Source organism: Papaver somniferum, chromosome 5, assembly GCF_003573695.1.
Source record: "Papaver somniferum cultivar HN1 chromosome 5, ASM357369v1, whole genome shotgun sequence".
Taxonomy (NCBI): domain Eukaryota; kingdom Viridiplantae; phylum Streptophyta; class Magnoliopsida; order Ranunculales; family Papaveraceae; genus Papaver; species Papaver somniferum.
The window spans coordinates 115,490,915-115,504,702 of NC_039362.1; the positions used below are offsets into that span (position 1 = coordinate 115,490,915).

Below are 13,788 nucleotides of genomic sequence, written 5' to 3' on the forward strand. Positions count from 1 at the left end.
TATCCAGACCACACTTATTTTCTGCACGTGTGCGTTAGTTTTTTGGGAAATGGATGAGTCATTGTTGGTGCTTAACGTTTTGTACAGGTACCCAAAATCCTCTATCCTAGAAATCTTGATACCTCAAGCTTCACTATAGCAAAGCTTCCTTCGCTCCCTGCAGCACCAACTCCAACCATATCTGCACAGGATACCAGAATCATCTGCGCTGAAGATGAGACTATGGTTGATAATGATACACCTCGCAAGAAACCCCGCTTTTAGAAGATGCCCGTAGGTTTCTCGGCATCTACCATTGCCGAATATTAAGCATTATGAAGCCTTGCACCAAATAAAACAATACCGGGGAATAATATATCATGTTTCTTTGTATTTCTGCATTTATTTTTATTTTTTTAGTGTGTTTCCTTTTTGTCATTTTATTCTGGTGTGTTTGCATTTCAGTATTAGTCCCTTTGGTCATGATCTATAGTAGCATTAGTGAATCTGATTTATCCCATGTGTAACCATGCTGATATGATAATCTAATTTATGTTACCAATCTTGATCTAAATCCAAAAGTTGGAATGTTAATTTTGTTATAGTGGTTTTGAAGGAAATTTTCAGACACTGGCATCACCAAGCTAACATATTTCAACTTCCTAAGCAGATGATTCCACTTTTAGCAAAAAAACAAAAATCAAAGACGCCAGCAAATGTTATGGTTTCGGTAATGCACCCTGACTTCTGTGTTTTGCTCTACAATTGTTCAATTTTCTTAAATAGGTTCTAACGTCTCCGTGTTATACTCTTCTTATTGATAGCAATTCTCTGGATTGATATGTGGTAAAAAAAGGAAAAATCAAACAATGCTATTACGATGACCATCACGAATGCTGGCAGATCAGTTTGTTTATAATTTGTTCTTTCGGAGTGTATAGAAATACCGTAGGTAGTATGAATTAAAAGAACCGAGACCGCACCAATTGGTCACCAGACTGCTCCACATTGAAAAGACAAAAGATTGTTATGCCAAAGAGGTTGACGATTCTAGAGGCGACAATGGGCACCTATTGTCAAGTGTAAGAGATGACCGGATTGTATGAATGACTTTGCAAGGTAAGTATATGGTCTTACAAATCAGCTCAGTAGCAAAAAAGATGTACCCAATCATTGAAAGATGCATGACAATAAGGGAACTTCGATCTTGGATCCCCAATTACATATTAGTCGGTTTTGGATATTTCTTTCTATCCAAAAAAATATATATTGCGATTAAGCCTCATACTCCTCGACAATAAAAAATCCATGCATTAGTTACGGAAAACGGTTGCCAAAGAGGCTGACGATTCTAAAGGTGACTTATCTGCCAAAGAAACTTTGCAACATAAGAGTATATATATGGTCTTACAAATCAAGAGATATATTTCCAGAAGTAAAATTTCAATAACATATATTCCAATAAGTAAAAAAAGGTCTGAGAAAGTACAAATTATGTACAGATTTTTTTAATTCGAAATGGGGGGAGGAAATAAAGAATCACGGAGGTGAACTCATTTTCGTAATTTAAGATATTAAACGCGTAGATACTCCCTTTAAAATTATTTGTAGTATATATTTTTCTGAATTTTATATGGCGATAATGCGTATAATTTTGGAAAGCATTTCTGATTTAATGGAGTGTGTTAACAACATTAGTTGTTTACCCGATAGAACAGAGAAAACAAAACAGGGAATATCCCTACAATATATGTGACCAAGCCATATTTAACATACATCGTATCAGAAGGAGTTGATAAATATTCGGGACACATATTATACGATATTAAAAATGAACCAACATCAAGATCCGTGCCGTTACGGCACGGGTTAAGGGCTAGTGTATATTAAATAAGGGTAATATGTGGAAAACTCATCTTGAAATTGGAGTTCTGCCTATCTAATGGGACAACCAAAATGACCTATATATGTGGTACAGAAGGAGTAGTAATTACTGCATCGGTTTCCGGAAAAGAAGTACTATCATTCTTTTATTTTTGCATTAGCCAAATTGAAAAAGTGATAATAATTTTTTTCTGGAAACCAAAATACGCCTCAAAATTCCCAAGAAAGAAAATAGTATTATTTTAGAATCCTATTATTGGGGTTGTAGGGGGATGGGACTTTGGGGGCTTAAATTACTAAGTGGAACCTAAATGTTATATGGGGAGATCAGATTTATGTAAAAGTTCAAAAATACCCTCAATCATTTGAATTTATTACCCTTCTACCCTCTCATTAACTACCTAATCTAATAAAAAAAACGAAAAAATCATTAAAACAAAAAAAAACGTCGCCCCCTATTCTTATTCTTCCCCTTCTTCTTCTCATAATCTTATTCTTTCTGTTTTCCTTCTTATTCTTCTTTTCTTCTTCCATCCTTCATTTTTCAATGATTAATCGTCGATTCAAAAAAATTTCGTCGTCGATTAAATTCATTGTATAAAACCATGAAACCTAAGGAAAAGCTAGGTCAATCTCCGTCGAATCCACCTCCTCCTGAAGCAGAGAAACCAACTTCATCAAATGAGGATCAAACTGAAGATCAAGGAGAAGTGAATGAAGGAGATGCACAAACCGCCGAGACTCCTGATATGATAGCAATAATGTATGAATTGAAAAACCCACTATTTATTTAAGCGTTTTATTGATTATTAAGTTGGTTTCGAAAATTTTAGGTCTAAAAAACCAGTTTCTGAAAATGCTTACGGTTGGGAGTTCTTGTATTCCCAACCGGAATAGGTCTCACGGTTGGGATCTATTGTTTTCCAAGCCGTGTATATTTTTTACGGTTAGGATGTCTAAGAACTCCCAGTCGTTTTTAATCTTCACGGTTGGGATTTATAAGAACTCCCAGCCGTAACGGAATCGATGCGTACGAGATTAAGAAAACCTATCCGCAAAAAGTTGTATACGGCTAGGTTATTCCTAGCCGTATATTGTCTTGTGTTCGATTCTTTTTCAGCGGTAGTGTTTACGTCTCGGTCTTTCTAACCCTATTGTTGTTTACCAACCGTAATATTTAACTTCCTAGCCGATTTTATATTACGGCTTGGTTTTTCCTAGCCGTATGTGTTACTGTGCTGAATATTAAACCAGGTGTATTTTCACGTATAGGTTTTCCTATTCGTAATAGGACACAACCAAGCCGCTAATTATGTTTCTTAGACGCTATTTGTTTTACGTCTAGGTCGATTACTTAATTTCCCATCCGTAATTAAATTTGCGTCTGGGACTATTCATTTTTCCTAGTCGTTTTCCGTGTCACGACTTGGTTATGTCAAAATTTTCCGGCCATTTTTGCTAATTTAATTTTGTTTTTTGGCCTTGGTTGTCTTTGAATAGATCAAAAGAAGAAGAAGAAGAAAAGATCACAAGAAGTAACACCTCGTAGTAACCCGACTCCCCAACCTCGTCACAAAACCATTGGGTGAAAACGTAAGGAATGCAAGTGAAGTTGTGACTGGTGGAGAAAGTGAAGTTGGAGGTGATGTAGTTGGAGCTAGAACCTGATTTAGGTATTCAAGTTGTAGTTTCCACAGATGGAGGAAATGAAGATGGAGTTGGTGGAGGAAATGAGGTTGGAGTTGGTATTACTGGAGGAACCGAAGTTAGAGTTGGTGGAGGAAGTGAAGTTGGAGTTGTTGTTACTGGAGGAACTGAAGTTAGAGTTGGTGGAGGAAGTGAAGTTTGAGTTGTTGTTATTGATAAAGGTAAATCCATAGTTGAGGAGGATAAGAAGGAGGGAAAGAAGAAGTATCCGCCAAAAGAAACAACAAGACAAATAATTGATGTTATGGTGCCTTTACCTCCCAAGAGGAATGGGAGACCTTGGGGTGCGCCAAGAGATTGTTCCATCTTGATTGGTTACCCGTCTTCATGGGCTGCTAGGGTTTGTGGCACAAAGGTAATAAATCAAATTACATATAAGTTATTTTCATTTTATTATGGATTATTAATTATAACAACCAATTTTATTTTGTAGTTCCCGGATAAAGCGGTCCCTAAACTAAAGCACCAACAAGGAAAGTTTTGGTCGTTGGACAATGAGCATCCAGATGTGGTAGATTTGGTAAAAGCTTCGGGTTTATGGTCTGGAATCGAGGCTTTGCAGAAGACATATGATGTTGTGACAGTTTGTGGTTTTCGAGAAAGATTCTGGCCCGAAACTGCGACTTTTCATCTCCCGTTCGGCGAGATGACTATCACTCCAGATGATGCAAAGCAAATAACTGGTCTTGCTTTGGAAGGAAAGGTTGTGTTTGAGGGTTTCAACAATTCTATGCCTTTTGATCAGCTTTGTGTCTTGGCGAAGGACTGTCTTGGGTGGGGCAAAGATGAAGCGGAAGAAGAGTTTGAGATAGGGTATGGAGCCCAACCTAGAGCTAAAAGGGAATTTAGTCAACCGGGTGAACTGGCTGAAACAGTTAATATGGCAAGGAAGATTAATTTGGTTCGTCTGAGGGACAAGTTTGGGGATTTTGTCCGCAAGACTGCTAATGGAGAGGTCATGATGGACGCAGAAAGAGCTAGAAACACGGCTGTAGCTTACTTGTTGCACGTTCTTGGAACCGTTTTTTTCCTCGATTTCTCAGGAAATAAGGTAAATGCTTGTTATTTCCAGTGGTTGAAGACTCCCAGTCTCGATCCCGAAACAAACCAAATATTTGAGAGTCCACAGGACCAAAATATATTCACTTGGTCCGAACAATTTTGAAAGTTAGTTGGACGTCTGCTCCAAACAGTGTGACCAAATGTTTTGGGTCCACTAAATCCTGTCCGTTCCTATAAGTCGGCTAGTCATTTCCATTAGCTAGCCGTCCTCAAAATGTCCACATTCTTTGGATATAAGGTTCCTTTGTTCCCAAGTCTTTCCTTCCGACTAAGATCTAGGCTTAAATGAAATTTTTTTGCATTTTTAGTATTAATATCCAATGAATTTATAAAAATGGGAATTATATTTTTGAAAATGAGCAATAATGTTTAGGTTTTAGAGTTCCACCGTTTGATCGTAGGCATTAAATCCTAGGGTCCTAGATGGTTGGAGGAGACTATAAATAGGGAGCTTTTTCACGAGTTTGGGGAGGAAAAATTTTTTGGAAAAAAAAAAAAGAATATTAGTTCGAGAGAGTTCATAGAGATATAGGGAAGAAAACAGTAAAAATTAAAATCCATTTTGAAACGGGAGCGCGCGGTTGCTAGATTCGGTTCACGGGAGCATCAACTGATGGTTCTAACAAATCCCAGTGACATTTCCATCATCTGCGAAACAGGTATATAGCATAACCCTTTGAGCTAATATATGATTTGGTTTCTACGATTGTTATGTAATGATGTTATCATGATCATATGATGAAATAAACTGGAATTTGTTTTCGTTTGTTTATATGCTGAAGGTGCTAGTCCTATTATATATGTATGCTCTTTGATCTTCTTCCTATCATATCATGACCTTTGGATCTGCATCACATGCTAGTACCTCCATGAATTAATTATCCTTGTCAAGAGTGGAACGTTATTTGTGTTAAATACTATCATATATGCGTCTGTGCATAATTTGCTTTGGAATAGTTTCATGTTCGTATGTCGTCTCTTTAAGTGAATATGTGTTGTTAACGTGTGCATGAATTTGATTGATCTGTCTTCACCGTTTTATGAGTCTTGTTCTTCTGCACTCGTGGTGGGTTCTAGTCAAGCCATCTACTGACTAGGTGGTGAGAGATTAGTAGTCTTCATGCAGTGCCAGTAATATATTGCGTTCGGTATTCATCATTCTATATGGCCATTGTTGGCATGCTATCAGTGATTTAAGGAAATACTTTTCTGCTTGGCTTGTACGGTATGAAAACACGTTTTACTTCATAATAATAATAATGATGCTATGTTGATCAATGGTTGGTAATTAATCACTCGTTCGCGTTTCCTGTTCCGTTGGATTTGAATAATAATAATAATAATAATAATAATATTGGTTTGGGTGAGTGAAATATTTGGTCGTTGCTCCATGAGATTTTGAATAATAATAATAATTGATAATAATAATAACGTTGGTTTGATCGGTTTTTTGGTTCTCAGTTCGGTCTTAATAATATTTTCTTGTAATAATAATAATAATAATTTCTTGATAATAATAATAATAATGATATTTTGGGGTACTGATTGAAGTTTGCTCTCTTTTACAGGATTTAGTGGGAATATTTTATTGGCTTATAATTTAATTTGTGAATATGTTCTTTATTTGTTATTGTAAGTTAGAATTCTAGAATCCCAAATATAAAGTAGAGGCCAATCTCCAGATTGGATGGGCTGGGTGCCTCACACCTTCCTAATCCGTGTTTTGATTCCCGGACTTGAATCTCTGAAATTTGGACCAGTGTTACGTTTGGGTCCCAACTCCCTAAGTTGGGTGGCGGCTTCGATAATAATAATTTCCACGTGATTCCCATTTTGGATATTTAGAGATCTTAACCGATTTCGACGATATCTACAAATGGTATCAAGAATGGGCTCATCCTTATGTGGAAAATTTGGATTCGGAGGCGCAGAGACATTTCAAGAATGCAGAGAAAGCGAGTTCAAAATCAAAGGCATCAATGAATGAAAAAAGATGATTGGGAGAAGATGGTGGTACGTATACTACTAATTATGTTTGTATATGTTTTTTTAATTATCTATGAATAAATTAGAGTATGTGTGTTTGATATGAAAAAATAGGTCGAACGAGTTAATTGGGTGGTCAAGGACATCATCCGTATGATTAATTTGGGTGAGGACTTAACGGTACCTGAACAAAGATTACTCCAGAATCGAGTTAAAGGCATAATAATCCCTGGGGAAGGAGGTTTATATGCTTATGAAGAGGACCGACCAAGAAGAGCTAAAAGGGCTAGATCTCCTTCTTCTAGCGATGACTCGGACACTCCCCTCCCCCTGAACAAGTTCAATCTAAGCAAGGAAAAGGCGGTCGAGGTGGTCGAGGTGAAAAAGGTGGCCGTGGTCGAGGTGAAAAAGGTGGTCGTGCTGAAACAAGTGCAAATGGTGGCCGTGCTGGAACAAGTGATCGAGGTGGACGTGGTGGAGGTAAAAAGACTCCAATTCAAGGTGGCAGCGGTCGAAGTAAAAAATCTAGAGTTGTGGAAAAAGTTGTGGAACATGAGAAAGAGGACGATTTGGATGCGTTTATGCGCTCGTCTTCGGAGGAGGCATCAAGTGAATGACTATTTACTCGATTTTTATTATTTTACTTCATGGATCTTTTATTATTTAAGACTTTGTTTATTTACTATTTCTGTTGTTTGGTTATGGATTTGGATGGATGAATTTTTCATAACTTTGCATGTATGAATGAATGTTAGTCTTTCCATTTGTCTAATCTAAGAAAACTGAGGAAAAAATCGAGATTTACTAATTTTTTGTGCACTTTAGTCTAGGCCGATGCTTCACATAAACTAGCCGAAAATGCATATAATTCTTGTCAAATAAACTTGCACAGTATTTCAGTTAGAAAATCCCGACAGTAAACAGGAAAACGGTTAGGAAAAGCAACTGTAACAAAGTTACGGTTAGGAAATACCTAGCCGTGTATTGCTCTGGAGACTCAAAAATAAAATGAGTCTTGGTGACGGCTATATATTCGGGCCGTGTATCGTATTTGCGGTTAGAACTCCAAACCGTAATTCTGACATAAATTTGCAACTCTGGTTTACGGCTTGGTCGACCTTTCAAGTTCCTAACCGTAGATGCAGAACGGTTAGGAACACCATCCGTAATAGGTTTACGGTTGGAATTACCTAGCCTTATATCACTATGATAACCCAAAAACAAAATGGCTCCTATTTATGGATAGATATCCATGCCGTAATTCTGACAGAAATTAACAACTATTATTTACGGCTAGAAATACCTAGCCGTAAATATGACACACTACAAACCCTGCATGATTATACATATTTACGGCTGGGTCTACCTTTTGTTTTCCTAGCTGTAAACACCTATAATTTCCTTTTGTACCACATCATATCTGCTAGTTTTTGAATTTTGAAAAATAAAAACGTTTGAAAACCGATCTATAGAAGGTTCTAGCTGTTCAATCACTTATTTAAACTTGAAATAACTCCACCTCCATATAACCACCAATTCCAAATAAAAATCACACCTTGTACATTAATAATCTCCACAAAAACTCCTACAAACTCAATGCAATGTACTCAAAGGATAAACCCAACTTTACTTTGGAAGAAGACTTGTCTCTTTGCAAAAAAATTGTACTATGCTATCCAAAGAAGGGAGAAGAACGAAGGAATGGTGGTTTACCAAGTCAATCGTATTGTAGTAAGATTTTTGAAAATTTGTGTAGTGAAACAGGTAACACTAACAACCAAGATGGGATTGAATTGTATCTTCGATTTTCAGACATACGCAAAAAATGGAATAATATATGGCTTTACTTCGTATGTGAAAGCAACTTCGACTTAGAGGTGAGACTGATGGAGAAGTCGTAGCTCAAGCCAAGAAGGAATGGAGAAAATGGAAAGGTCAGAATTTCAACTTCGAAGCTCAATTTGCCATCATCAAAGACTTCTTGATACATCGAAAGGGATGTTATTAAAACCAACTTTGTAATGGGGATCTATTAAGTATGTAATGGGTTTTATTGAGGTCCAATTAATGAAAGTATTACTAATTTTCATTAGTAGTATGTATTCATGTTGAAAATCCAAATTTCTCAACTTACATATTCATTTACGGACGGGAAAAATATGTTATCCCAGCCGTAATACAGACTCAGGAGATTCTGGAAAGAATAACGACCAGAAGTTCTTCACTTCCCATCCGTTTTTTGTGTTCACGGCTGGGAATTCTTCCTATCCTAACCGTAAGTATTGTTTTACGGCTGGTTCGACACAATTTCCCAGCCGTAACAAGTAAAATTTTCAAATTTTTCTCTGATTTTTAACGGATTTGAATCGATAAATTGATATTGGGAGTTGATTATAAGATTATCCCGAGTTTTGTGACGAAGGGTTTCATCATATTTCTTCAAATTTTTTGAAAAAAATTTCACCAAAATCACCATTTTTTCTTCTTCAAAATCAAAATCAAAATCAAGGAAAAATCAAGTTTTGACTTTGATTTCCAAAAGATGAATCATTTGATTAGTCTAATCCATTCACTAATACTGATTAGTTAGCTTAATCAATATAATTAGTACTAGTCATATTATGGGTATAATAGGTATTACATAAAATACCAGGATAAGGTGCTCTATGCATTGTTATTTCATGACCCCATAAGCCCCCAAATTCCCCTCCTTTTTAAAGCCCCAATAATAGGATTCTTATTTTATTTTTTTATTTTTCTTTTGGTAAAATCACATTTCAATTCATTCAAACCAAAATGATGATTATATGATTGCTTACAAGATTATCAAAAATACCAAAATACAAGATAATCAAAACCCAAATACAAATGACGATACCAATTGCAAGTACATCGCGAAGAGAAAGAGCCATGAACCGCAAAGACATCCAATTTTTGTAGATATAGTAGTGATGGATGATGGTGTGAACCGGAATCAACTCCGACCATTTAAAATGATTATCTTCTTTAACAAGAGATGCTCCAAATGAAATGGAGTATTTTGCCCAAAATCTGGTAGATCCAAACGAATCCGGGTGCCTTAAATCCCTCTTGTTGAAGATGAATCCAAAGCGTCGCCGAGCAGAATCGTTGATGTTCTTGATAAATCGAGAATAGCAAGCCAAGAAACACCACGAAAATTTAAAAGAATCGCTATTAAAGCGAAGAGAAAATCGTCCAAACGACGAAGAAAAGATCGCCCAAATAGCGAAGAAATGTGTCCATAGATACCAAAAGTAACAATAACAAAACCTAAAAACACAAATTAGATTATTTTTATTCATAAAAAATTATAAATCCTTGCTCAGATCTAGTCCAAAAAGATTAAATGTGAGCAAGAAGAAGAGGATGTTCCAAGGTTTTTCTTATTCTTTGACGTGACTGAAAAGTGATATGGGCCACAATTATTTCACAACCGGTTCTATAAGTAACTAGTCCCAACTCCTAAGAGAGCCGCGGGGAATAAACACAACAACATGTGTAACGGTCAGATACTTGAAAAACAGAATTCATTTCCAGAACCTATTTTTTCTGACAAATTAGATCTCAGTGAAACTTCTTCCTTAATCTGCTGGTTTCCTTGAGCGAAACCTTAAAATTTACTGAATGGGAATACAAAATTCTGATCTGAAACAACAATAATTTGTCAATGGCAGGGGCAGCTTCCGCGCTTTTTCTTCTAGGCATCAAAGGTCGTGTTCTTGTATGGCGTGATTTTAGAGGTGATGTTTCAGCTGGACAGGCTGAGAAGTTTTTCACAAAGCTCATCGAAAAAGAAGTGAGGTTCTTTCATTCAATCTATGATGTCTATGTTAGTAGAGTTTTTCATGAATTAGGGCTAATCAATGATGTGGTGGGTTCTTTTCCGTGTCCTGATTTTGTTTCAGGGTGATCCGGAGTCTCAAGATCCAGTTGTATACGATAATGGTGTCACTTACATGTTCATACAACATAATAACGTTTTCCTTATGATCGCAACAAGACAGAACTGCAACGCTGCAAGTATTATTATCTTTTTGCATCGTGTAGTCGATGTAAGTTGTCTTTGTTATCGTGGCAATCTTTTCTTCAAGGTTGCAGACTATGTGTTTGAACAGTTATTTTCTCCTAAGATATGAGACCCTTTTTTGAGTCTAAGCTCTTGCGCCTAATACTTGTTGGCCAAATTAGCCTTTCAGAAAATTGTATCCTATGCATTGTGCACGTAGTTGGGAAATTGCATATTGAAAAACAAAGCAACGCTTTACCGGTTTTTATATATTGCTAATCCTTGAATTTTAAACATTTCTTATGTAGGTCTTTAAACACTACTTTGAAGAGTTAGAAGAGGAATCCCTTAGGGATAACTTTGTCGTTGCGGTAAGAGGAACTCTAATCGCTACTTTGTAGTTTTGATTTGTTAGTGAAAGAAAATACTAGTAAAAGATTGTTTTGGAAGAAACTTCAACTAAACATTGTACGTATTGGTGCCAGTATGAGTTACTTGATGAGATGATGGACTTCGGTTACCCTCAGTATACGGAAGCAAAAATTCTTAGCGAGTTTATCAAAACAGATGCTTACAGGATGGAGGTAAATCAAAGGCCTCCCATGGCTGTGACAAATGCAGTTTCTTGGCGCATGGAAGGGATTCGGTATAAAAAGAATGAAGTACGTTCATGTTTTTGTTACTTCTTAGACCAATATATTATTGTCTAGCTATTACGATGTCACAATGTAAGTCTGTTCTATATGTACTCAGGTGTTCCTGGATGTGGTTGAAAGTGTCAATATACTCGCCAACAGCAACGGGCAAATAATTCGTTCAGAAGTTGTAGGCGCATTAAAGATGAGAACTTATTTGAGGTACACATGTTTCTTCTTCTAGTTCATGCTCTACTAGAATGAATATCTTAAAACTAATAACCCAGCTTGCACCAGGCCGCACTTTTAAATATCTGGTGGTAAGGTTGTTGAATCAACAACATGAGGTTGAGAGTTGACACTAACATAATTTCTGATAGAAAAGGTAAAAAAATGGTATTCTTTTAGTTTACTAGACATGTGAATCAAGGATGACCTTTTTCTGATAAAGAATTCAGCTTAAATTTGGGCATGAACTGAAAATTGTCAACTACTAACTCGCTCAATTCATACAGTGGTATGCCTGAGTGTAAGCTCGGCCTCAATGATAGAGTACTTTTGGAGGCTCAAGGTCGATCAACAAAAGGGAAAGCCATTGATTTGGATGATATCAAATTTCACCAGTAGGTAGCTTTAACTCATTCTTCTATTTGTATTCTTAGATGCTTAAAAAAAGAAGAAAAGAGATCTCTGGACTTGTTGACTTAATTGGTTGGTTGTGAATGGTAACTAATGATACCTGACTACTAATACTTCTCATATTCACTTTTAGGTGTGTGAGGTTGACTCGTTTTGAAAATGACAGAACCATATCCTTCGTACCTCCCGATGGCTCTTTTGATTTGATGACTTACAGACTCAGCACTCAGGTTCACCTCTCAGATGATGCTATATTGAGGGACTAATTCTATCATCTTGATGCTCCAAATCATGCCTTACTTCTATTTTATTGATTATATCAGGTAAAACCTCTGATATGGGTTGAAACTCAAATAGAAAGACATTCAAGAAGTCGAATAGAGATCATGGTTAAAGCACGGAGCCAGTTCAAGGAGCGTAGGTACATTTTTCAAACTTCTCTCATTGCTCAAGTAACTCATTTCTTTTGTTCTCATTAACTTCTTCACTGGAATTTAGTTTTGTAAAATATTCACCACTTTCCTACTTTTCTCGTGTTTATCATGTAGCACTGCTACGAACGTTGAGATTGAGTTGCCTGTACCATCTGATGCCACCAATCCTAATATCCGGACTTCAATGGGATCCGCTACATATGCACCTGAGCATGATGCATTGTTGTGGAAAATAAAATCCTTCCCGGGTGGAAAGGTATGTAGGTGTATGTGTGAATCCTTTTCATCTCGTAACCACTATATGTTAGTATTTACGGTCTTTAATATGTCTGGCTTCCTACTTTTAACTGCATATTCCAACTCTTAGATTCATTTCGGATGTGTAATTGTTTATACTGTACCCTCAATTGCTCAGGAATATCTGATGAGGGCAGAATTCAGTCTTCCTAGTGTAATTGCTGAAGATGCACTTCCTGACAGGAAAGCTCCTATACGTGTGAAGTTTGAAATACCATATTTTACTGTCTCCGGAATACAGGTGTGTTTTTCTTAATTTTTGATCTGGAAACTGCTTTCTCAATGGGCATCAAGAAACCCCTTTTTTCTTTGGCTGAACAAACGCATTGACATGGATAATAACGAGAATCTCTTCTGCCTCTGACTTTACCCCATTGCACCGTTCCCCTGCCAATGTTTTCATTCCTTCATTAAGAACAATTCATCCAACACAATTTTCTAGTGTCAAGCTATATACAGTTGTACTTCTCTAATCGGAAGCGTGCAACTATATGTTTCTATAGGTGCGATATTTAAAGATCATTGAGAAAAGTGCGTACCAGGCTCTACCATGGGTGAGATACATAACAATGGCTGGCGAATATGAGCTGAGGCTAATTTGAAGGATAGTTTTAGTCAGTATGTTGCTGCTATCACCCGTAAATATTTCCACTCAAACGTTCAATAATTCAAATTGTTGTTATCTGGTGACTCGAGGAAAGTTACTCCTGAATCCTTCCATATGTTTTCACAATTTTTTCTTGTATGCTTTTCTACTCCCCTCTTATTTTTCTTTCTTCTTTCTTTTACACTGTTGTTATTGATGTTGATTGATGGTGGCACCTAGTATTGGTGTATATTTTTCTTCTCAATCTTTCCAATTTTCGACTTCAACTTGGCATGGCTGTGTCTGAGGGCCAATTTTCTTTTTGTTGTAGGAATTACTGGCTAGTCCAGTTCTAGCAGACCCAATTAATGGCTAGTCCACCCATGGAAAAGATTTACTTTCTAGTCCAAAAACATGTTTTTGGACTAGATTATTTACTCTCTAGTCCAAAAACTTCGAAGAGACTATAAAGTGTATTTTATAAATTCCTAAAACACCCTTCCAGGTCTAATTAATATCAATACGGTGATACTACATATTAATATGTACTGT

General features: G+C 36.6%; 2 protein-coding genes across 3 annotated transcripts; both read left to right on the plus strand.

The window, feature by feature from the left end:
- The first annotated feature begins 6,240 nt into the window (after positions 1 to 6,240).
- On the plus strand, positions 6,241 to 7,362 carry LOC113279489. Its single transcript, XM_026528183.1, has 2 exons — positions 6,241 to 6,645; positions 6,733 to 7,362. The coding sequence occupies exons 1-2, from the start codon at positions 6,616 to 6,618 to the stop codon at positions 7,360 to 7,362; spliced, it is 660 nt and encodes a 219-aa protein (XP_026383968.1). The 5' UTR covers positions 6,241 to 6,615.
- Positions 7,363 to 10,124: 2,762 nt separating this feature from the next.
- On the plus strand, positions 10,125 to 13,463 carry LOC113277724 (AP-1 complex subunit mu-2-like). Of its 2 annotated transcripts, XM_026526740.1 has the most exons (12): positions 10,125 to 10,143; positions 10,314 to 10,435; positions 10,545 to 10,691; positions 10,954 to 11,016; positions 11,131 to 11,307; positions 11,399 to 11,502; positions 11,796 to 11,903; positions 12,053 to 12,149; positions 12,243 to 12,340; positions 12,468 to 12,609; positions 12,769 to 12,891; positions 13,154 to 13,463. In XM_026526740.1, the coding sequence occupies exons 1-12, from the start codon at positions 10,134 to 10,136 to the stop codon at positions 13,250 to 13,252; spliced, it is 1,290 nt and encodes a 429-aa protein (XP_026382525.1). In that variant the 5' UTR covers positions 10,125 to 10,133; the 3' UTR covers positions 13,253 to 13,463. The 2 variants fall into 2 exon arrangements, with proteins under 2 accessions (XP_026382525.1, XP_026382526.1); XM_026526741.1 differs by lacking the exon at positions 10,125 to 10,143 and having other exon boundaries at positions 10,182 to 10,435.
- Positions 13,464 to 13,788: the final 325 nt, after the last annotated feature.